This window comes from Brassica rapa, chromosome A05 (genome assembly GCF_000309985.2).
Source record: "Brassica rapa cultivar Chiifu-401-42 chromosome A05, CAAS_Brap_v3.01, whole genome shotgun sequence".
Lineage (NCBI taxonomy): Eukaryota > Viridiplantae > Streptophyta > Magnoliopsida > Brassicales > Brassicaceae > Brassica > Brassica rapa.
Window position 1 is genome coordinate 16,405,545 of NC_024799.2, and position 22,753 is coordinate 16,428,297.

At 34.7% G+C, this 22,753-nt stretch overlaps 3 protein-coding genes across 6 annotated transcripts; 1 reads left to right on the forward strand and 2 right to left on the reverse strand.

Moving 5' to 3' along the window:
- The first annotated feature begins 1,109 nt into the window (after positions 1 to 1,109).
- On the forward strand, positions 1,110 to 3,379 carry LOC103874786 (protein MOS2). Of its 3 annotated transcripts, none has more exons than XR_001959214.2 (3): positions 1,110 to 2,543; positions 2,798 to 2,950; positions 3,147 to 3,379. XR_001959214.2 is itself a non-coding variant. In XM_009153228.3 (2 exons), exon 1 carries the CDS (start codon positions 1,199 to 1,201, stop codon positions 2,510 to 2,512), a length of 1,314 nt encoding a protein of 437 aa, XP_009151476.1. In that variant the 5' UTR covers positions 1,111 to 1,198; the 3' UTR covers positions 2,513 to 2,543; positions 2,798 to 3,046. The 3 variants fall into 3 exon arrangements, 1 of the variants encoding a protein (XP_009151476.1); XR_634293.3 differs by having other exon boundaries at positions 2,798 to 2,939; positions 3,147 to 3,361; XM_009153228.3 differs by lacking the exon at positions 3,147 to 3,379 and having other exon boundaries at positions 1,111 to 2,543; positions 2,798 to 3,046.
- A 64-nt stretch (positions 3,380 to 3,443) lies between these two features.
- LOC103874785 lies at positions 3,444 to 6,716 on the reverse strand. Of its 2 annotated transcripts, XM_033291656.1 has the most exons (11): positions 5,634 to 6,716; positions 5,492 to 5,595; positions 5,312 to 5,398; positions 4,958 to 5,091; positions 4,761 to 4,819; positions 4,620 to 4,674; positions 4,493 to 4,540; positions 4,271 to 4,375; positions 4,102 to 4,149; positions 3,812 to 3,931; positions 3,444 to 3,738 (listed from the first exon to the last, which is right to left on the reverse strand). In XM_033291656.1, exons 2-11 carry the CDS (start codon positions 5,538 to 5,540, stop codon positions 3,679 to 3,681), a joined length of 765 nt encoding a protein of 254 aa, XP_033147547.1. In that variant the 5' UTR covers positions 5,541 to 5,595; positions 5,634 to 6,716; the 3' UTR covers positions 3,444 to 3,678. The 2 variants fall into 2 exon arrangements, with proteins under 2 accessions (XP_033147547.1, XP_009151474.1); XM_009153226.3 differs by having other exon boundaries at positions 5,492 to 5,998.
- Positions 6,717 to 9,379: 2,663 nt separating this feature from the next.
- LOC103874897 (putative F-box protein At1g33530) lies at positions 9,380 to 15,348 on the reverse strand. Its single transcript, XM_033291654.1, has one exon. It carries the CDS (start codon positions 15,295 to 15,297, stop codon positions 14,347 to 14,349), a length of 951 nt encoding a protein of 316 aa, XP_033147545.1. The 5' UTR covers positions 15,298 to 15,348; the 3' UTR covers positions 9,380 to 14,346.
- Positions 15,349 to 22,753: the final 7,405 nt, after the last annotated feature.

Sequence of the window (22,753 nt, forward strand, 5' to 3'; positions counted from 1 at the left end):
CAAAAAATTTCTTGTTACTTTAGTAATGTGCGCTATAATGGAGAAGATGGATTCTTTGCAGTGTTTGATATATTCAATAACTTGCTACAGTATACAACATTCATTATTAAAGAAACATCTTGAATTTTTAGCTCCCTATATCGTAGCCGATACAGAGTACGAACACCTATATATAGGGTTATTTTTGAAATATATAGAAACTGAAACAGTACATAACCACCCGACGAATTAATCTTTTTTCCGTGTATATCAGGTGCAATTGCTCTTTTTTAAACGAATTAACTATTAACTTTCTTACTCTTCTTAAGATTTTTCATTAATGGTTGTTTTGTCATTTAACATATTCTTATAGTCAAGTCAAATTATGACACTAAATTACTAACATTATTTTTTGGGCATACATATCTTTGGATTCAACTAAATCCATTTTAAAATATATGGGCAACTGCTAGATCTGATTTAATAACAAAGTAGATCTGAGACGGATCTAAATACCCAGATCTGGATTCAGATATATCGGATTCGTAGATTTAATATCTGTATTCGTGGTTTCTGGATATCCGTCTAAATATAACATTATCCATGGGTATTGGAATCCGGATCCATAAAAATAATTCAAAAATATTCTTTTAAAATACTAATTCTACAAATAATACACAAATTAAATATTTATACAAAATTTATAAATATATATAAATATGTGTGTTGATAATATTATAAAAATTAATATATAATATTATAAGACTAATTTATGTATAGATATTAATATATCAAATATAAATATTAATGAAATTAATATATTTTAAAAATATGGATCCAAATTAGATCTAAACCTAAAAGTTATATTTTATTTTCGGAGCGAATCCAAAACGTATCTCAGATCAAATCTTGATCCCGGATAATATGTCCGATGCCTAAACAAAGGCCATCAAAATATTAAATCGGGTTTGGATTACGTAATCAAATTGTGACTAAAACGTGTCATGTCTAGAGAAAAACCTGATAAGAATATCTGTTAAGCTTGTCACCATTACCAACGGACGTGCCTCTAAGTTTAGCCCATTGGCCTACTAAATACTTAATAGGCCCATCTGTTTCGTATGTAATCTACGAGCACCCATCTCCGACCCACGGAGCGTCTTTGTGACATTCATTCGGGTTCTGCTCGTGAGAGAGAAGAGAAGAAAACCGATCAATCATGAAGCTCTCTTTCTCTCTCCCTTCCAAATCGAAACCCAAAGTCACAGCCGCCGGCGCCGTCGATGACGGTACAAGCAAAGAGTTCGTCACGGAATTCGATCCTTCGAAAACCCAAGCTGATTCCACTCCCAAACACGTCATCCCTCCGATCGACAACACATGGAGGCCTCACAAGAAGATGAAGAATCTCGATCTCCCGCTCCAATCCGGCAACACCGGTTCGGGTCTCGAATTCGAACCCGAGGTTCCTTTAACCGGTTCCCAGGAGAACATCACCTACGGTTTGAAGCTGCGTCAGAAAGCAAAGGACGACGAAGAAGAAGAAGATCGGAACCTAGCTCCGATAGAGCAGCTTATGATGCAGAGTTTGAGGAAAGATCTGGAGTCGCTTGCTGATGACCCGACCTTAGAGGACTTCGAGAGCGTTCCTGTGGAGGGTTTTGGAGCTGCGTTGATGGCTGGGTATGGGTGGAAGCCTGGCAAGGGGATTGGTAAGAACGCTAAAGATGATGTCCAGATTAAGGAGTACAAACGCTGGACTGCTAAGGAAGGTTTAGGTTTCGATCTTGATAAGTCTAAGCTTGTTGTTGATAAAGTTAAAGAAAGTGTGAAACTTGATGTTAATGGTGGGGATCTTTTTTTTGTTGGAAAAGAAGTTCGGATCGTTGCTGGTAGAGATATGGGATTAAAGGGTAAGATTGTGGAGAAGCTTGGTAATGATTTGTTTGCTTTGAAGCTCTCTGGAAGTGAAGATGAAGTGAGAGTTGGTTTGAGTGATGTAGCAGATTTGGGTTCCCGGGAAGAAGAACGGTGTTTAAAAGAGTTGAAAGACAAGGAGAAAGATAAGAAAGCGAGTAAACGAAGCAGAGGAACAGAGAGAGTGAGTAGAAATGAAGTTAGAGTCAGTGAGAAGCATGATAGAGGTGAGAGGAGAGTTAAGAAGCCCTCATGGCTCAGGAGTCATATAAAGGTGAGAATAGTGAGCAAGGATTTTAAAAGTGGGAGGCTGTATCTGAAGAAAGGGAAAGTTGTTGATGTTGTCGGACCAACGACCTGTGATATCATGATGGACGAGACGCAAGAGTTGGTTCAAGGGGTTGATCAGGAGCTGCTGGAGACGGCACTGCCTAGGCGAGGAGGACCGGTTTTGATTCTGTTGGGGAAACATAAGGGCGTCTATGGGAATTTGGTTGAGAAAGATTTGGATAAAGAAACTGGTGTGGTTCGTGACTTAGACAACCACAAGATGCTTGATGTTAGACTTGAACAAGTTGCTGAGTACATGGGCGATATGGATGATGTTGAATACTGAAACTATCAACACTAAAGCTGCTTACTTTCAGGTATTGCAACTACCTCATTTTCTTTCCTTGCAATTCTGCTTATTGGATAGACCAATAGTTTCACATGGCGTTGCTTTTAAACAGAGTAACAATATTGAAATGTTCTTCTCCTATGTGATTCTGCATAAGTTTCTTGAAACCGGGAAGTGTTTTGAATAAGATAGTTATTTTCCATTTTTGATTTGGCAAAGCTGAACTCGGTGTAATTGAGGATTGAATGCCAATAACTCTTACCAATATTTAATGTGTGACAGATGAGGTGCAGCTTGCAGATTTACGAGGAACCTCGGTGGAGTTATGCGTTTGTTGAGTTTACAGACAAAATTGACATTGGCTTCAGTGTCTGTCTTCCAGTAATTGCACTCACTGTACTATCTGTAAGGGCACTTTGTAAGAGTACGTACATGGTATTGCACCATTTTATTCACTACATCTACAAACTTTGTGGTCTGAACTAAAAGAACTAATCCATGAATTTTACTCGGAAGATAAGCGCAGTTTTAGATCAAGTTTGTATAGTGATACATTTACGTTAGAATTTTCTAGGTGATGAATAAGTTTTACTCACTCCCACCATCCATTCTAAACTTTATATGGTAATAGGCCTGGACTTGGAGTGAACTCGCAATACTGTGCTGAGGAAACAAAAGAAATCAGTTCTATTCCAATTTTCTTCTTCTCTTATTTGACTTAAGTTCTTCCTTTTTACCCCCAAATTATAATGTCTACGAGCTTCATGTTCGTCTTCTGACATTGTGTATCAGCTATAGATTTAGATTTGCACAAACTATTTAAGTTCAGGCTATCAAGATGACAAGTCAAACAGATGGTTCATATTGCTTGCTGCTTCTTATCCTATGTATTATAGATATATAAACGGAATATTATAAAAAAGTGCTCTTCTCGTGCAAACTGTGAGACATTATATACTTCAACAAGACAGTACTGAAGTTCCAAATTTTGGCAAAAAAAGAAGAAGAGAGTATTGAAGTTGTATCTCAACAAACTAAACAAGAACCCCGTTAGGTAAAGCACAGATTCAAAGAAGTAGCACATAAAGAAAGCTTCGTTTTGGTTCTCGATGCATTCACATATTCATATACTTGAAAGGTGATGATGCATGCATGACTTTAGCCTAATATAGACCAACACTGTATTCCTCTCCACAACCGCATTTAGCAATGTAAGATATCCCCTGCAGCAAGTGTAGTTGGTCATGATCGTCACATAATTAAAAATCAAAACCAAGCCAACAAAATCAATGTCACCTTCAGTTTCTCAGCCTGTCTCTGCAGCGAATGTAAATACTCTGCCTCTCCAGATTCATCTGACAAGAGTGCGGTGTATTCCTCTTCTAGAATCTTAATATCCAATGGCATTAACTCTGGCTGCATTGTTCACGAGTTGAGGAAATAGAACAGTATCAGGTGCAGAAAAAAAAACCCATACATAATTGAATATAGAAAGGCAGAGTGGAAATCTCTTGATGTGAGCAAAAGATCTAACTGATGCACTATGCAAAATCAAAATGGTAGAAATGATCCCAGAGAGTAACTACCTTGAAATCATTAATCTTGTTCTTCACATTCTCAATTGATAGCTTGATCTGAAATGAAACTTTGTAATTCAGAAAGGTGCCCAAAGATATAAATCATGTAGCATTACCGGACTAGGGAAATAAACTGTAAGTTTATCTCGAGAACCAACAGTAACAAGTTGATAATAACCTTGGAATTTTCCTGGATAAGTTCGGATCTCATCTGTTTTGCTTGATCAAGCTTTGCTCTAGCAGAATCTGACAATCCCATCAGGTTTTTCCTTGATTTTTCTTTCTAAAGTATCAAGGACCAACAAAAAAAGTGAGGAGACATCTTTACGTCAGTTACTATGCAAATATTGGAAGTCTATTTTAATGGAACAGGTATGTAAGGATTCATAGGAGAACGAACCTGTCTTTGTTGGCCAGTTTCATTGCTCATATGGGAAACAAACCAGCCCTGACCAAAATAAGGACGACATAAAGGTTAATGATGTGTTGGTAAACACAATCACAACAAGAGGATGCAAATAAAAAACCTTCTGCTCCTCTAGTTTGGTTTTAGCTTCCTCTGCAGTCTTTATATAGTTAGAACTGCAATTATAAACAATAGAATTGACAGTCGCAAGGTGATTCCAGAACCACATTCCAGTTCTAGCGGTAAGGTCTTTTTGAGTTACCGTTTGGATACAAGCTTTGCAGATATACTGTCTCGTTCTTGTAGGATAAGCTCCAGACTCTACGACACAAGATAAACAACAGTTCACTCAGTGCAAGCAGCACACAAAGCTAACAACAGTGTGATAACTTCTAAAGGCATAAGAAGACCTTTTATACTAGTTTCATATTCATGGCTAACGTAAGAGGTCAAGTGTACCTGTGCAAGATTTGCTGAATCAGATTCCATTGACGAAATCTTTCTCTGCTTTCCAAGAATCTGTGAGCATAGTTCGCCTTTAGTCCTCGTCTTCTGATCCGTCTCTTCTTTGAGTCTCTTTGTCTCACACAATGCTGATATAAAAAGATAAAAGAGTATGAATCTGATGAATACAAAGCGCAGATCCAAATTTGAACAAAGGACTGTTACTCTAATTCTCAATAGTTGATCACAACTCAGCCTAATCTGAGCGAAGACATCAATAATAATAAGCTTGAGAAATTCCAAACGAAATTGCTTTCAATTCACCTACAACATACATTTCAATTGAAACTACTGAATCCGAAGACGAACCATGATCGAGATCTTTCTGCAAGGTATCGATTGTGGTAATCTGCATCTGCTCCTCGACGGAGACTTTCGCCGCGTGATCCTCCACATCTATCCTCAGTCGAATCCATGATAAACAAAGTCAAGTCCACAATCGCCACAGCTGGAATCAGGAAAATCATAAGCGAAAAGGAAGATTTGTACCAGTCATTTGCGATCGGAGAGTCTTCATACACTGTAGATACTCCTCCATCTCTTCTTCACTTTCCGATCACAATCCAAACCGCTCGCTTGAGGAACAAACGGAAACTTTTTCGGAAGATTTTGAATCAGATATTCGTACGAATCTGTAGAGCTTTACGCGAGCCGGCGAGATTTCAATTCAAACTATCGGATCCACCCGCTTCAATTTTGAACTTGATAAAGTCCCATTAAAAATTATTTTGACCCGTTTGCCCGAACCCGATACTTGCTCCGTTGTCGAGTATTTATTTTTCGCCTCTTATAAATGTTGTCTAGTTCAAATTCGGATGGATTTGGACACCGGCTTAATAGAACGATACATCCTCAGGCTATCGGTTATGGATAGTCATCAAATATAAGGTACTGATTTATCTATTACTAGTATCATCTCTACCACAGGTATTGTTTATTGAGAAACTTAACAATACATTTAAAAAAAAAAAATTTATGTTTATATCTTACAAAAGTATAGGCCATTGATTGAGATGTAGAAAAGGTCTTTTAATTTATTTTCTATCTACAACTATAAAAATAGCCATAAGGTCAATGATAATCATACCTAGCTCAGACAAGGGACATGAATTCCAACAAAAGTATCATAATAAACTGTTTGTGCAGAGTTAACTCATTTCGGATTCAGAGCTCTAAATAGAATAAGGGAGGATACCAGCAGAAACAACAATTCAACACCGTCCATCCAAAGAACCCATCTCTATTTCAAGCTGTTGAAGCTCAGTTCCAGTTGCTCAAGAGTCTAAACTTGCCAGTTGCTCAAAAGTCTAAACTTGATGATGATGATGTAGCAATTGTTGATCAACCATCAAAAGACCACTGCTCAGATGAACACAAAGGTTGATAACATTAATATAATGAATTTCACTGGTTTTTAGCAATAGTATAAGTCCAGTTTTTATATTATATTTCGAGTTTATTTTAGAGTTTTTCAGGTTCAGGTATGTCTTGGAACATTGTGGAAATCATGAAATCACTCGAAGCATAATGATGAGGAAACTCGTAGTTGTTCAAGAAAATAAAAGAAAAAATCAAGATTTAGAAGGAGTGTCGATGGACACCATCCTTGGTATCATTCGACACCGACGTGAATACGGGCCCATGCAATTTTCAGAGTCAAGTTTGGTTGTTCCTTGGCTTTTCCTTGTTCGAATTCCCAGAGGTCTCCACAAATTACAAGATTTCCCTTGGCCTACTTTATACCTAATATATATAGTTTTTAAGCCATTGTTTAGGCTAAGAGGCTTTAACATACTTTTGAATACTTTCATAGAAGCTTTATTGCTCTTACAGTTTTGGAGAGAATATAAGAAGACTCTTTCAAAAATTTGATTGGAACTCTAGTATCTATTCCTCATCTTTTTAATGCACTTCATTCAGTTTATCTCTATATCATACTTAATTATGTATGAGTAGTTATCTTATTAGATTTAGGGGTTTATGGGGTTTTGATGAATTTATAAAACGCATAAATGTTATGGTTATTTAATGGAATCCTTCACATGATTGAACTCATTACCTTTATTCTAGAGTAGCTAACTAGAAACATGAACATACGATAATCAATAACTGTGAGAGACGGTGCGAGAGACGGTTCAACTCGTGAAACTAATCATGTTGAACTAGGTTGTTAGGCACATACAAGAGGTTTAATTAACTTAGTATACAAATCGATCTGAACAATAATGCTTATTTAAAAGAAGTATCGACCGACTAGGTTGTCAAAATACCCAGTGGAGCTCTTCCTGGAAAAGGTGAACACAACCAAAGAAAGGAGTTTGTGAATGCTATCACTCTTAGGAGTGGGACGAAGAACCTACCTTCTAATGAACATAAAACTGTGGAAAGTGCAGAACCAATTGAAGGAAGAGATTGTGATAGTCGTAGTACATACACCACATGTGGTTCGTGTGTATGCTTCTAAGGCACCATATCCAGTGAGACCAAACATATGTTGCAGAGTTTTAGAGGAAGTTAAGTGTAAGGATATGGTGAGTGATTGGGGTTGTCTTGAACATTGGGGTCGTGATTGGGAACTACAAGTTCCTTGTGGACTTTCTGGTGTTGGAGCTGGAAGCCTATGGATCCTCTCATTTTGGGACATTCTTTTTGGCTATAGCAAGAGCTATCATTGATGTGAAAATAGGTAATATAAATCTCCATCTAGGAGACATAATCATATGAAGGTTGAGGTGGATCAAATGCTGAAAAGACCTACGTTGGATGGTCATATATTATCCATTTATTATGCTTCAAGGTATGATGTAGGGGATGCGGATACAGCTGGATACACCAAGATGATAAATTCTTGTTCACAAATGGGACGCATGGTAGCTTTCGTGAGTCTTGATGAGAACATAGATAAATCGTCTACACCAAAGGCTACTGCAGATCTTCTCAACCCACATAATGTGTTGACATCTCTAAAAGTGGAGCTCAAAAGACTTCAACATGGCTAAGGACACATTTTGGTTGTAAGTCCATTTATTGTGTGATCATTAATGTTGAACTGAACAATAACGAGTCTGCTTTACTTTTATGCGAATTAAAGAAGTATCATAGAGTATAGGCTATTCGTTAGATACCATCATGGGATCTCATCTGAACTTTGTATGCATATGGTATATCTAGAAGATAAATCATGAAATTATATTAAAGAAGCTCAAATCTGAATCTAAGAGATGTTATAAATAAAGAGAACATAAAACTTCTAGAGGCTAAAAATATTTATGCTATTTCTGATAGTAGCTTGGTTGCTCTTGTCTATATTGTGACAAAGAAAAATGGAGTAACAGTAGTAAAGAATGATAAATAAATAAAATGAATTGATTCCTACTAAAATTGTGATTGGCCAAGCGTAAATTAAAGGAAGTCGAATGTTCCAGCTAGAAAATATCATATTTATTTTGCATTTATTGACTGGATGCTTGAAATAATGGTTAACAATTCATACTATACTTTTTAGATTGTTATTCATGGTTAAAACCTGGTATCAAGTTACCAATAATAAGAAGTAAGCAAATTATGTATGTGGTAAGAGCGAAAAATTTACATATAACATCATTTTATACTTTATCATAAGCATTTATCTATGATGTGCTTGCTTGATGTAGAAGTCAATAAAAACAATCATGCTTTAATGTAAAACTATGTGCGAGTTTTTTCTTCTTATACTAAAACATTTTAGTTTATATAACAAAATTTATCACTAAGTTAATGTAATTTATATGTATTATATAACTCTATAATGCCTATTTTTAAGTGGCTTATATTGTTATTACTATAATTTGTAACAAAATTTATTTTGAGAACATTATTATGTAAAAATGTTATTTTAGATAATTTTTAAATTTAGTTCTAAGTTTGAAATGTATATGGAAGTCAAATTAAATCAAACCTACATAATAGAGAAGAAATATTTTGAGATATTGTTATGAACAACAAAAATTTTTTAACAGTAGTAAAGAATGATAAATAAAAAAATGAATTGATTCCTACTAAAATTGTGATTGGCCATATCGTAAGCGTAAATTAAAGGAAGTTGAATGTTCCAGCTAGAAAATATCATATTTATTTTGCATTTATTGAACGGATGCTTGAAATAATGGTTAACAATTCATACTATACTTTTTAGATTGTTATTCATGGTTAAAACCTGGTATCAAGTTACCAATAATAAGCAGTAAACAAATTATGTATGTGGTAAGAGCGAAAAATTTACATATAACATAATTTTGTACATTATCATAAGCATTTATCTATGACGGACTTGCTTGATGTAGAAGTCAATAAAAACAATCATGCTTTAATGTAAAACTACGTGCGAGTTTTTTCTTCTTATACTAAAACATTTTAGTTTATATAACAAAATATATCACTAAATTAATGTAATTTATATGTATTATATAACTCTATAATGTCTATTTTTAAGTGGCTTATATTGTTATTACTATAATTTGTAACAAAATTTATTTTGAGAACATTATTATGTAAAAAATGTTATTTTAGATAATTTTTAAATTTAGTTCTAAGTTTGAAATATATATGGAAGTCAAATTAAACCGAACCTACATAATAGAGAAGAAATATTTTGAGATATTGTTATGAACAACAAAAAAAAATTAAGAAGAAACTATAATATATTGTACATGCAAAATAATTTTGTAGTAAAAATCTTATTTAAAAATTGCTTGAAATACACAAAGTTGGATAAGATTTTTTATTTTATTTAATTTGAAATAGAAATGGATATTTCTTTCTAACAAAATATTTCTAAGATCTTTATAAAAATGTATTTCTGAAAAATTAATTAATTTAAATTTTTATTATCATTAAAATATAATCAAAATATTTTATATGATTTTGATTTTAGTTCATAAAATAAAAATAAATTTAATTTTAAATTCTAATTATATTTTATGATAGTTAAAATTTAAATTAATTAATTTTCTAAATAAATTTAAAATGATTCTGAATAAAAGAATAAGATATAATGATCAAATTATGTAAAATTTGATAAACATTCTAGAGGAAAGTTCATTTTAAAATATCACACATGACTGTGTTTTAATAATATAGATAGATCATATCTAACCTATACTAAAAGCAGGATATTAAGCCATCTAAGCATGTCCACATCAGATTGAAAATTCAGACCAATCAGAGAGCTTATAATCGCCATGTCAACACCGCTTTTGAGGATAACGGGTGAAAATAGGCCTTTTCTGTGGGCTTCAAAATTTGGCTATAGCCCAGAATCCAAAACCACGACTAAATCTATGCTCAGTCGGGAGCGTCTTCGAACTCCGCCTGTTGCGCTTCGTCTTCACTGATCCGTTCCTCTGTAATCGCCGTGCCGCCACACTTACTTCATCAATCAATCATGTCTTTACTCTTTCATTTATTTTTTCATTTCATCTTCCGCTGATTCTTCTCCTGTATAAATCTAACGAAAAACCAAGTAAGCACATCAAGCAATGGCAACCAAAGCGGCTTAATCCACCAGAAAGGCTCCAATGACTCAGTTCTTCAATGAAGTATCCCCTGGCTTGGCGGATCAACATTCACATGCTTTTACTTTCTCTTGCTTAGTCTTTTCATAGAATTTTTGCAGCAGTTGGAGAGATTCAAGTCAATGTTTTTGTGGAAAGATTACAATAGCTGTAGTGATCTATTGTCAGCTTAAAGTATGTACTCTTTAAACTCTGCTTTGATTCCATTTCACTTTCCATATTTTGTTTGAGGAGGAAAAAATATTGATGGTCAGTCTCGCCAGAGTTTGATTTTATGAGACCGAGATCATTTAGGTTATCAATGTGTGGAAGATCTTTTATTTTTTTATTGTTATTGTGTGTAGAGCCTGTCAGAACTGGTTTAGATTGAAATGTTCTGATGTGTGCTGCTCACTTTGCTATGTTCTTTCAGGTTCTTTTTACCAAATTCAGATGTTTTCCTCCATTGTTTGAGAATACACTCGGGAGCTGACCCTTGCAAGTAAGTTTCTCTTATTGGCTCTATTTTATATATTGTGTGTTGTCAAGTTAATTTTTTTTTTTTGCTTTGCCTATCAATCACATATAAATTTTCTCTTCTCATGAAGACATGGGATTACATACTTAATTTTGGTCTACTTCTCTAAATCTCACAAGACCAGAATTGTATCAGGTTTTTCTCTCCTTTGGTATCTATGACTATCTGGATAGGTCTCTAGACGACTTGAACTGGTAGTTTGCAGGCAAGTGGATCGATTATACAAGGGTTTCGGATCTAAAACTGGGGGCAGCATAAAAAGCTTCTTTGAAGATTGAAGTACTCTGTTCTGCATGCTAATAGAGTGTTTTTCTTAAGGTTGTGAGATGTCTCTTAGAGCATGCGTCAGCCATAGCTAAAGTATCCTTGATGTCCAAGTGTGTTATTGTCGAATTCAAGGAGCCTGAAACAGCAGCTCCTGCTGGTAACCTTTCTTACTTTTCTATTTGAATCTTCAAAATTACCGGCAAATCGGTAACATTTTTTCTTATATCTCTGTTGACTTGCATGTTATGCCTTATAAGTTAGCAATGAGAACAGAGTGATGTTTGAGGAAGCAAAAGCCACAACCAAGTTATGTATTTCCTGATCTGGAACATCTTTTATCCTATGCAATATGTTTCTCCGATTACATGATCATATAAATTTGTTTCTGTCTTGTGTGAAACAAGAGCAGACAAATCTTTAAACATGAACATTTTTTTTTAGAATTGAATATGAACATGTTACCAACGCCTTATTCCTTTTTTTAGTTCTTACAGCACGTGATGGTGGACCGAAATATTTACATTATTTGCAGTGTGGAATGATCAACAGATTTTAGTGATACAGCAATTGGTTTTGCACATAAAGAAAGCATTCGTGATGTATTTGTGTTTATTTTTTAAGAAGACGTCTTAAAGTGGACTTTAATCAAATATGCCAAGAGAAAATAGAAAGTGATCTTCCAAGAGATTTAAGGTTGTAAGGTTCAGTTTTGTGAAGTGATTTATGAAATTGATTCCAAGGATCCTGTGGAAGCTTTACAAGAAGAGGAACCACAGCCTTCTCTCAACGCCCATATCCAAGATATTCAACTCATGCTCTTGAAGATAGGAGATCACAAGGTAGCCTTCAAGCTAGAGACGGGAATAGAGTGGCAGACAAAATTGCAAAGGAATATCTCTTTTGAGAATAATGCCCCTATATTGTATTTTGTTGCCAAGTTGGTTAAATGTCTTAGTGGAGATGATAGTGTGTAAAACTATTCGGTAAATAAAAAAATAGGAAGGTTGAGCCAAATAAAAGAAAGTGATTAGTGTCAGTTTTGATGATAGTTATGCCAAGTTGAAACAATACTTTTGTTTTGGCGTATTCTTTGCATCTTTTTTTTTTCAAGTAAGCAAGTCACGCATATGACAAACTACCATCCGTTTAACAGTTTAGTAAGAAAATAATCTTGCAAATTAAATAATTTAATTTATCTATCTATATCACAGTTACAGTATTGTGATGTTACATCATTTTAAAAGTGGTGATATGTGAAACAAATGAAACCTATAGAAAATAAATATTTGTTACAGCATATTGTAAATCAGTGCATTTCAAAATTTAAATTAACTTTAAAAGTGACTTAAATTACTGATTGTAGAGAAGGCTTACATACAAGAAAAGAGCAAAAATACAAAAGTTAGTTTTTCATGATCAAAAATAAAAATTTAGTTTTCTCTAAGCTGATCAAGTCATCTAAAAATAGATTAATTTCATCATAATTAAATATGAACAACATAAATATTCCACACCAAAAGCTATACTTTTATAGCAAAAGGCAAAAACATATCATGAAATTACCATCCAAACTTCTTCCCTTCCCCTAAGACTTTTTCCTAAGCTAAGAAAACGAAAAAACGTTGACAACATGAACGAAAAGTATATGCACGACAAAAAACAGAACTTTTCTGCTTGGATGGGGAAATATGATTTCATGTATATGACGTAAAAATTAATATTGTGGTTTTAGTGAGAAAATCTAATTTTGCAGTTTTACCGGAACAATCCGATTTTGCGGATTTAACTGAACAATCAGATTTTGCGGTTTTAGCAGAAAATTCATTTGGTTTTAGCGGAAAATCCAAGATATTGTGGGTTTTGCAGGAAAACGCAATTCTTATTTTTAGCGAGAAAATTCAATTTTACGATTTTAGCGAAAATCAGTTTTGCGGTTTTGGCGAAAAAATTCAGTTTCAAAGTTTTCACACGAAAATTCGATTTCCGGTTTTGGCTGGAAATTTGCTTTTTGTGGTGGAAAAAATGATTTCGTGGTTTTGACGGAAAAAATTGATTTTCTTGGTTTTGGTAAAAATATTCGATTTTGCGGTTTTGGCGGAAAAAATTAAATTTTCTGTTTTAGCGGGCAGGAGATTTTGTGTTTACGGTTTTGGCAGGAAGATTCAATTTCACGGCTTTTGCGGAAGTTTTAATTTTGTGATTTTGGTGAGAAATTTTGCTCTTGCGGTTTTACGAGAAAAAGTCAATTTTGTGATTTTGGCGGTAAATTTCAATTTTCTGATTTTGGCGGTAAATTTCAATTTTTTGATTTTATCGAGAAAACACAATTTGCAGTTTTTTTAGAGGGAAATCCGATTTGCGGTTTAGAGAGAAATTTCAATTTTACGGGTTTGCCGAAAAAATTGACTTTGAGGTTTTAAAAAAAAAACTAAAACCTCATTTTCCATAATCAATCTTGAAATATTTTCATAATATTTTTAAAAATAATTTTTCTTCCAAATAGTCTTACATCAAAAATAAATATTAAAAGCAGAAGATCATATATCATTTTAAATTGGTCGAAACAAGTTAAATGAGTCAATGTAATATTTGAGGGTCTAAATGAAAACTTCTAATAGATCTATTTTAGAATTAATCTAACGACATAGTTTTGATTGTGGTGAATCTTAAATAGGGTGGGTTTTCCCATTTTAACATCCCTATACTCCGATGTAAAGAATATTACCATTTCATTATTTTGGTTTGGCATTAGAAGTTCGGTGGCTCATATAAATCTAACACCATCTTATGTTATTAAAGGTTTCGGACATTAGTAAATTAATAAAATGTAGCAATCAATAATGTGAGTTTATTATAGTATATATACTCGGATACCAATTAGAAAGTAATTTAAATTTAATTAAAATATATGGAAAATAATCCGGGCGTAGTCCGGGAAAATCTCTAGTTGATATAGAAAAAAAATATGTCAGAAAGAGCAAAGAGTTAATTAATGTACAAGAGTCTGTCTACGACTGGTAAGGAGAAACCAAGGTCGGTGAAAACCAAGCCGAATGCAACTTATATGGAGGAATAACAGTATCGACCAAAGCAAATCTAGTTCTCTCCCACCTCCTTGTAACCTCGTCCTGCACTAGAAGCCACACATCGGAGTCCTTGCAAAGTCTTAAATCAGAAACACATAGACGGTCCTCGCGGCTCCACATGTAAATGAGATCCGACGACACATCAATGTCCTTAGGTTGCGATACAGTACGAAAATTTTCAGTGTGAAGACTCATGACTAGTATATCCAAATGGCCACGTGAACACAACCAGAAGAGTGAGTCGTTTACAAAGACTGGGTTTCTGTTAGGGTTAATTAGAGTGAAAGAAAGAGGCACTGGACCAGCGGTTTTGTATCTCCTCCTCCACTTGCTGGTGCTCAGGTCGAAAACCATAATCTCCACTCTATCATCATCTAGCCTATACGCAGCCACCACTTTGTATGCTCCTGTTACAATATCTCTCCCGAATCCCAATGAAAGTATGGTACCTCGAGGAGGAGCAAGTTTCCGGATCACACCTGTCACAGGATTGAAAAGATTAACGTAGACTAAATCGTAAACGCAGACCAAACCATTACAAGACCCAGAAACTCTAGGACGATTTTCTGATTCTGAGTCCCTGTTGTTCGGTCTCAGTCCCTCGTATTTTGTGAAAAGCTCGGCAACGAAGCCTCTCGAGTTGGACCCTTCATAAGTGATTTTAAACTCTTCAGCTCCATACAGTTTCTGATGGCGACCGAGGTGTTTCTCTGCTAGATGTCCGGATTCGATCAATGATTTCCATCCTTTCGACACTGTTTTCCATCTTACCAGATACTCTGCTGGAATGCGATGAAGAATATCTTCTACTATATCCTCTGGTATCTCCATAGATAAAGTACTTTCGCTACAAATAAGGTTTTTTCCTTCCATTTTTTGTTACACCAAAGATGAAGCAATGTTGAGCAGAGCGAAACGGAATACGATTGTTTCTTTATGTTATTAGTAAGGGATTAAAGAGAAAGAAGAAACACGAAATCTTTAATAAAGTTCTAACAACAACTCGAAAAGAAGACTCTACAGTCCACAAAGAGACAGGTTAATTTTGAGGAATGAATACTCAATATTTATGTAGCGTGATACTTAGCCTACAATGTTGTTTCCTTTTATCTTTTTGGCTTTCGCTACTTTTCCAATTCAAATTTTCCTTTTTTATTATTACTTTAATTGTTACCTTTCCTTTAATTTCTAGAACATTTTCCTCTAAATATTTGATTAAAAACATAGAACATTCCTCTAAATATATTCCTTAACTTAAGATATCTCCTACACATTATTTAATAAGTGATTTGATTACATGTCATCACCACAGTCATATTATCAAAAATAATGATGACATGGATCGATCCTACATGATTATAACATGGCTTAACACATTTATTACACAAAATTCAATTAAAAAAAAAACTCAAGTATAAAATATTAAGTATATAATTATTACTACAATTAAAAGATTACCATAATTAAAAGATATAAATAAAATAAAATAATATAAATCCGAGATGGATAATATTAAACTTAGACTTTAAACAAGTAAATAAAAAAGCAACTAAATTAATTTATTATTTTTAGTATTTTATATATTTTTAATGTTTATAATGAAAATGTATCCAAATAAGGTAAAATTATAAGAAATTATTTCATTCTAATTTATATCTCATAATTAAATTGTTAATAAAACAAGTGCTTTATATCTTATCATTTATAATGTTTCAAATTTTAAAAATAAACTTTTCGAAAAGTTAATCTATCTTGGCAAAATATATTTCAAAGAATATATTAATTTTTAAAAGATTCATTACCATATTTTAAAAAAAAATATTAAAAATTATTATATGATATTGAGGTTATAGTAAAATAGAGAATTCATTTTAGAACACAAAACAAAGACAATAGTAATAACAATATTTTGTATATATTTAAAATATTTAAAATAAGGTTGACAAATCTTCTAAATTACTAAATATATTTAAACTTATTTTTAAATTTAATTTTAATTAAAAAAATTATTTCTGCACATGATACAGAAAAACACCTAGTTCTCTTTGAATCATTGAAAATTTCTCAGAATTACTCAAGGATCAGAAGATATTTTTTGATATATATCTTTTTTTTATAAAGCTCATATATTTACTTATATACTAAATTATATTTTCTTAGAAATTTTGTCTATTGACATGATAAGCTCTATTTAATATTAATGAAATTATTAATTAGTTGAAAAACAAACTGTGCACGTTTTATTTTATTTTTCCCAGTCTAATTTGTTTTCCCTTTTTGTTGTTTTTCTGTTTTATTTCTTTAAGCCACAATTAGGTTTTGACCTGTGTTTCGAAAGCGCAAATTTTTCTCTGGTAATAGTAATATTAGCTATAAATTAATGTTTTAGTTTTGATATAGATTATTAATTTATAAAGTTGAAATATATCAAAGAAATAAATGGTTTTCTTAAAAAAAATAAATTTATCAATTTTTTTATTTGAGATTTTTATGTATATTTTTATTTTAGAACGTCATCTTTTTATACTGTATATATTTAATAAGAGTTAGATTTTTTTGAGTTGGTGAGACATCAATACTATTAAAAGAGGATCATTTTCAAATCATACCTTTAATGAAAATTGCAATTTTCTCAAAAATACTCTTATTTTTACAAGGAATTAATAAAATTCATTAATGGCATTTAAGTCTTTTGGTTTTGGACCTACAGATACACGTAAAAGACTTTATAAATAATGGGCCAATATATATAAAAGATATACTAAATTTAAATTTAATAAAAATAGAAATATTCTAAGTATAAATATATTATGAACCATAAATCAATTAACAAAAAACTATTATTTTCATAAATCTATGTATCAATATTCAAAACAGATAATTTGAACCAAAACCATATATCCTACACCATATATCATATACATATTTGAATATCATTTTTCCATGTATAACGCCATTTTGTACATAATATTGATATGACAATTATGAGTGTTTTGTAAAACCGAGGACACAGAAACACGTTCAACACGAAATACCAATGAACAAGTTGATTCTTCCAAACAGTTGATTTTTTTTAGAAATTCCTTAAACAATCATTACAGACTTGTTTAGTCAGATTGACTCGACGTCACACATGTGAACAAACACTGACCAATTTCTAATCTATCCGACCTTAATCTTACAACCAAAGATCTCTCAAAACCTCTCAATACTCTATGCACTCTAAGAACGTTAAAAACAAACTCTCTAAGCTTAATGCCCTTTATTTTCTCGAGCAACCCACGTTTTTGATCTTGATGAGTCTAAACATCTTGATTCATTTTTATCCTAAGCTTTACGATCTTTATCTTTGCCAACTCATAATTAATAGCTCCAACCAATACGATGACGCCACGTCATCTCACGTTATGACTTGTGCAACCGCATATCTCCATTGAACAAATTTACCTGCATACTTCTATACTTAATTTTTTTAACACTTCATCAAAATATAGGAATTACAAGAGGTAAACAAGGATTCATATCAATCAGTGTTTTAAAACTCGCTAGACGTTCATTACGCGTTAAATGACTGTATAGTGCCTAGTCGTATAGGCGGACGCCTAAATGGAGTATATACGAATATATACTTTTACATGAAATATAAGTATAAGATTAATATAAATATACATTACTTTTCAAAAAACTGAACATAAATATATTTTAAATCCACTTTTAAGTATAAGTATATAGTTTAACATATATAAATAGTTTTAAGTTATAAAAATTAAGGCCATTTTAAATATATAAAGATGATAAATTTAAAATAATTTTGGAACAATTATACTAATATCTACAATCATATAAATACATAAAATATGTAAAAATAATGTAAATAATAACATTAATAAAATGTAATAATTATATTAATAGTTTATTTTTTGAATATTAATGCTTAAACTCTGCCTAGGCATCCGCCTAGACCGCATAATGTCCGCTTAAACGCTATTATTCACCCGAACTATATAAATCCGCATAAAACATTATATGACATAAAGACAATACGGTTGGCTACCGTATAGCGCCTAAACGCCGCCTAGGCGGGCGCCTAGACCGTTTTTTAGAACACTGATATCAATCAAAAGGAAGCCTACACAAAAGGTGGCTAAGCCATGAAGGAAAACCAACAGCAATATAAGATTGAAACATAGCCTCCTTAATCACACTTCTAGCAATGAGCTTAGCTCCAATGATATTCTGATGAGAATGGAATTGTGCTTTCCAATCAACAATCATGCAACCAAGCTAATAATTTGGAGGAATAAAACTTGAGTGAAGGCCAAGCTGAAGGTTTAGTGATTGCACTAATAATATCATGGTCATCAGAAGCAAATATGATTGCATTGAAGTGGAGGTTCTTCATACTTTCTAATGCACATCTCCAACTTTCAAAAGATGCTTCCAGCTTACTAGATATTCCAACAAAAGATCTCCTACCATTCATTAAAACTTTTCGTTTCACTATTCTGCAGTATCATAGAGGCTCCGCTTTGATGATTTCCATTGTTCCAAGTAGAAGTTATGTCACACTTAAGCCAACAATTTGGTGGAGGTTTCCATCCGACAAAAATCCTCTTTTTTGTTTCCAAATCAATGGCTTTTTCTTGTTGATCAGCTTTCTTAATCAGATACCAATGATCCAATTCTCCATCAATAGCTCTAATAAATGAGGAACCTAGAGCTATTTTACCTTCAAAAAGAAAGGAGTTTCGATTTTTCCAAATAGACCAAATAAGCCAGGGTCCATTTCTTCTAATGTGTTCTGGAAAGAGCCTATTGTTCCTTATCTTTAAAACATAGAAGATGTTGAAATAGAGATGAAGAATCAAACCCATTAGGAGGATGAGGGAAGTTTCTGTTTGCCCAAGTTTGCCTTGCAATGGTGCAGGTGAAGAGAACATGATTTAAAGATTCTCCCTCCAGTCCAAAAATCTGACAGCGTGTATCAATCTTCATATCTCGTTCTATAACGTTGTCTATAACTGGCAAGGCTCCACTATTCAATAAGAAAATTTTGATTTTTGGAGCCGTATCAAGTCACCAAATTCGATCCTTTATACCATTCAAGGATGGTAACATACCTCCTGCTACAAAAGCGTCTTTATTGGATTCCTTTTCAGCAAACCAATATCCAGATCGTACTGTATAATCTCCTGAGCGTGAATGATTCCAAATATAAAAATCTGATGATGATATAACATGCTTAATCTTGAGAAAAATCTCTATATCTTGAGGGTAAAAGAGATGTTCCAGCAATGAGATGTTCCAATGGTGAGAATTAGGCTATAAAAGATCGCTTACTCGAAGATTGAGATCAACAAAAATATTCTTCATAAGTATGATACGCAATCTATCACCGTCCACTAGCCAAGGAGAGGACCAAACCGAGAGAGAACTACCATCTCCAACCATATACCTCAGCCCTTTAACCAGAATCTCTCTACCAATTAAAATACTCCTCCAAGCAAAGGAAGGTCTAGATCCTAAGGGAGCTGATAAAAATGGTTTATCAGGAAAATATCTACTCTTTAAAAAAAACGGATGAGAAGGGAAGAAGGAGAAGAGAGAATTTTCTAAGCTTTTTTGGCTAAAAGAGATTGATTAAAGATTCATATATCTTTAAACCCAATTCCTCCACGATCTTTAGGAACACAAAGCTTATCCCAACTAAGCCAATGAATTTTCCCTTTATCTTCCTGAGAGCACCACCAAAAAGTTGCCATAGCCGAAGTCAAATTCATGCAGGTCGTTTTAGGAAGCCTGAAACAACTTATTGCATGAATAGGCATTGCTAGAGCTACAAATTTTAATATGATTTCCTTCCCTGCTTGAGAAAGAAATTTTGTGTACAAGCAGGAGAAGCTGCTACGGAATCCATCACATGAGAATGCGCAAGCTGAGATGGTAGCAAATGAAAGATGGCAAAGAGTTTCAGGCATCGAGGAGAAGGTTCTGAAGCAAAGGTCAAAGCTTCACTGGCTACAAGTAGGAGATCACAACAACAAGGCTTTCCATAATGCCGCAAAGGTCAGAGAAGTAAGAAACGGTATTAGGGAAATAAAATGTCCGAATGGTAGAGTGGTTTCTTCGCAGGATGAAATAAAAACTGAGGCTGAGAGGTTCTTCAAAGAGTTTCTCACCACAGAACCATCAGACATTCGAAGCAAAACAGTTGAGGAGTTGCAGGAGATCCTTCCTTTCAGGTGCAGTAACGAAGAGAGGTCACTACTCACAAAACCAGTGACAGAAGACGAAATCCGAGAGGTGATTTTTCATATGCCGAGCAACAAATCACCAGGGCCTGATGGATTCACAACGGAATTCTTCAAGGCCTCATGGAGTGTTATCGCAAAAGACTTCACAGTCGCGGTGCAATCCTTCTTCAGCAAGGGATTTCTGCCTAAAGGCCTAAATTCTACAATTCTGGCTCTTATACCTAAGAGAGAAGCTGCAGTGGAGATGAAAGACTACAGGCCGATCTCCTGCTGCAATGTCCTGTATAAAGTGATCTCCAAGATTATCGCAAACAGACTTAAAGCCACGCTTCCTCAGTGCATCTCTCATAACCAGTCAGCGTTCGTAAAGGACAGGCTGCTTGTGGAGAACCTCTTGCTGGCTACAGAGATAGTGAAGGACTATCACAAGGAAGATATAACCCCACGGTGCGCAATGAAGATCGACATTGCCAAAGCCTTCGACTCTGTTCACTGGAAGTTCCTCCTGAACACGCTGAGAGCTCTGAACATACCAGAGGAGTTTATACACTGGATTGAGTTGTGCGTCTGCACGGCATCCTTCTCAGTGCAAGTCAACGGGGAGTTAGCTGGATTTTTTCAGAGCACAAGAGGCTTAAGACAAGGGTGTGCACTCTCTCCTTATCTCTTCGTTATCTGCATGAATGTTCTGTCTCATATGTTAGACAAAGCAGCTGAGAGGAAGCAGATTGGCTACCACCCGCGTTGTCAGAACATTATGCTCACACACTTGTGCTTTGCGGACGACCTTATAGTGTTCACTGATGGTTCAAAGCGCTCCATCGAAGGGGTTCTCAGGATTTTTGAAGAGTTTGCAGAGGCATCGGGGTTGAAGATTAGCCTTGAGAAATCTACGCTGTACATAGCCGGTACTACATCAAACGAAGCGGAGGACATTCTCAGAGATTTTCCTCTTGTCTCCGGTCAGCTACCAGTTAGATATCTGGGACTCCCTCTCCTGACAAAGCGCATGACAGTACACGAATACCTCCCTTTGGTTGAGAGAGTCCGAAAGCGAATGAAGTCCTGGACTGGGAGATTCCTATCACACGGAGGTCGTCTGCAACTCATAAAGTCAGTCATCACAAGTCTCACAAACTTTTGGATGCAAGCTTTTAGGCTCCCGAGCAGTTGTCTAAATGATATTGAAAAACTGTGCTCAGCCTTTCTGTGGTCAGGGCCAGACTTGGAAACTAGCAAAGCAAAAGTTTGCTGGAAGGATGTCTGTCTGCCAAAGCAAGAAGGAGGACTGGGTCTGAGACCTCTTAAGGAGGTAAACACAGTTCACGCCTTAAAACTAATATGGAGAATTCTGTCCTCTCGAAATTCGCTTTGGGTCCGGTGGGTGCAGTGTTATCTGATTCGAAAGGGATCGTTCTGGTCAGTGAGTATGAACTCAACCTCGGGATCATGGGTATGGCGTAAATTACTGAAACTACGCGATCTTGCGAAACAGTTTTTCAGAAGAGAAGTGAGGAATGGAAGAGAAACCTCTTTCTGGTACGACTCGTGGTCGAAGCTTGGCTGCTTGAAGGATGTGATCGGAGAACGAGGGTGCATTTCTCTGGGCATATCTGATAAGGCTGTTGTTGCAGACATCCTGAGTAAGCACCGAAGAAGACGACACCGTGAGAGCCGTCTGAATGAGATTGAGAATGAATTAGAAGCGCTGAGGAATGGAGTCAGTGGGGAGGAGGATATTCCTCTTTGGAAACAGAGAGATGGGAAGTATGCAAGTGTTTTCTCTGCAAAGAAAACATGGCTGCAGTTGCGGTCGGCTCAGACAGTCTGTGAGTGGAGTCAAGGGGTATGGTTCACACAGTACACACCGAAATATTCCTTCCTCGTATGGGTTGCACTCCGACAACGACTGCAGACATGTGATAGGATAAACCGGTGGAACGCTACAGCAAACACAGCCTGTGTGCTCTGTGATGCAGCTGATGAAACCTGCCACCATCTCTTCTTCAGCTGCAACTACTCAAGACAAATCTGGAAATCACTGGCCGGTGGGATTCTCCAGAATGCGTTCACTA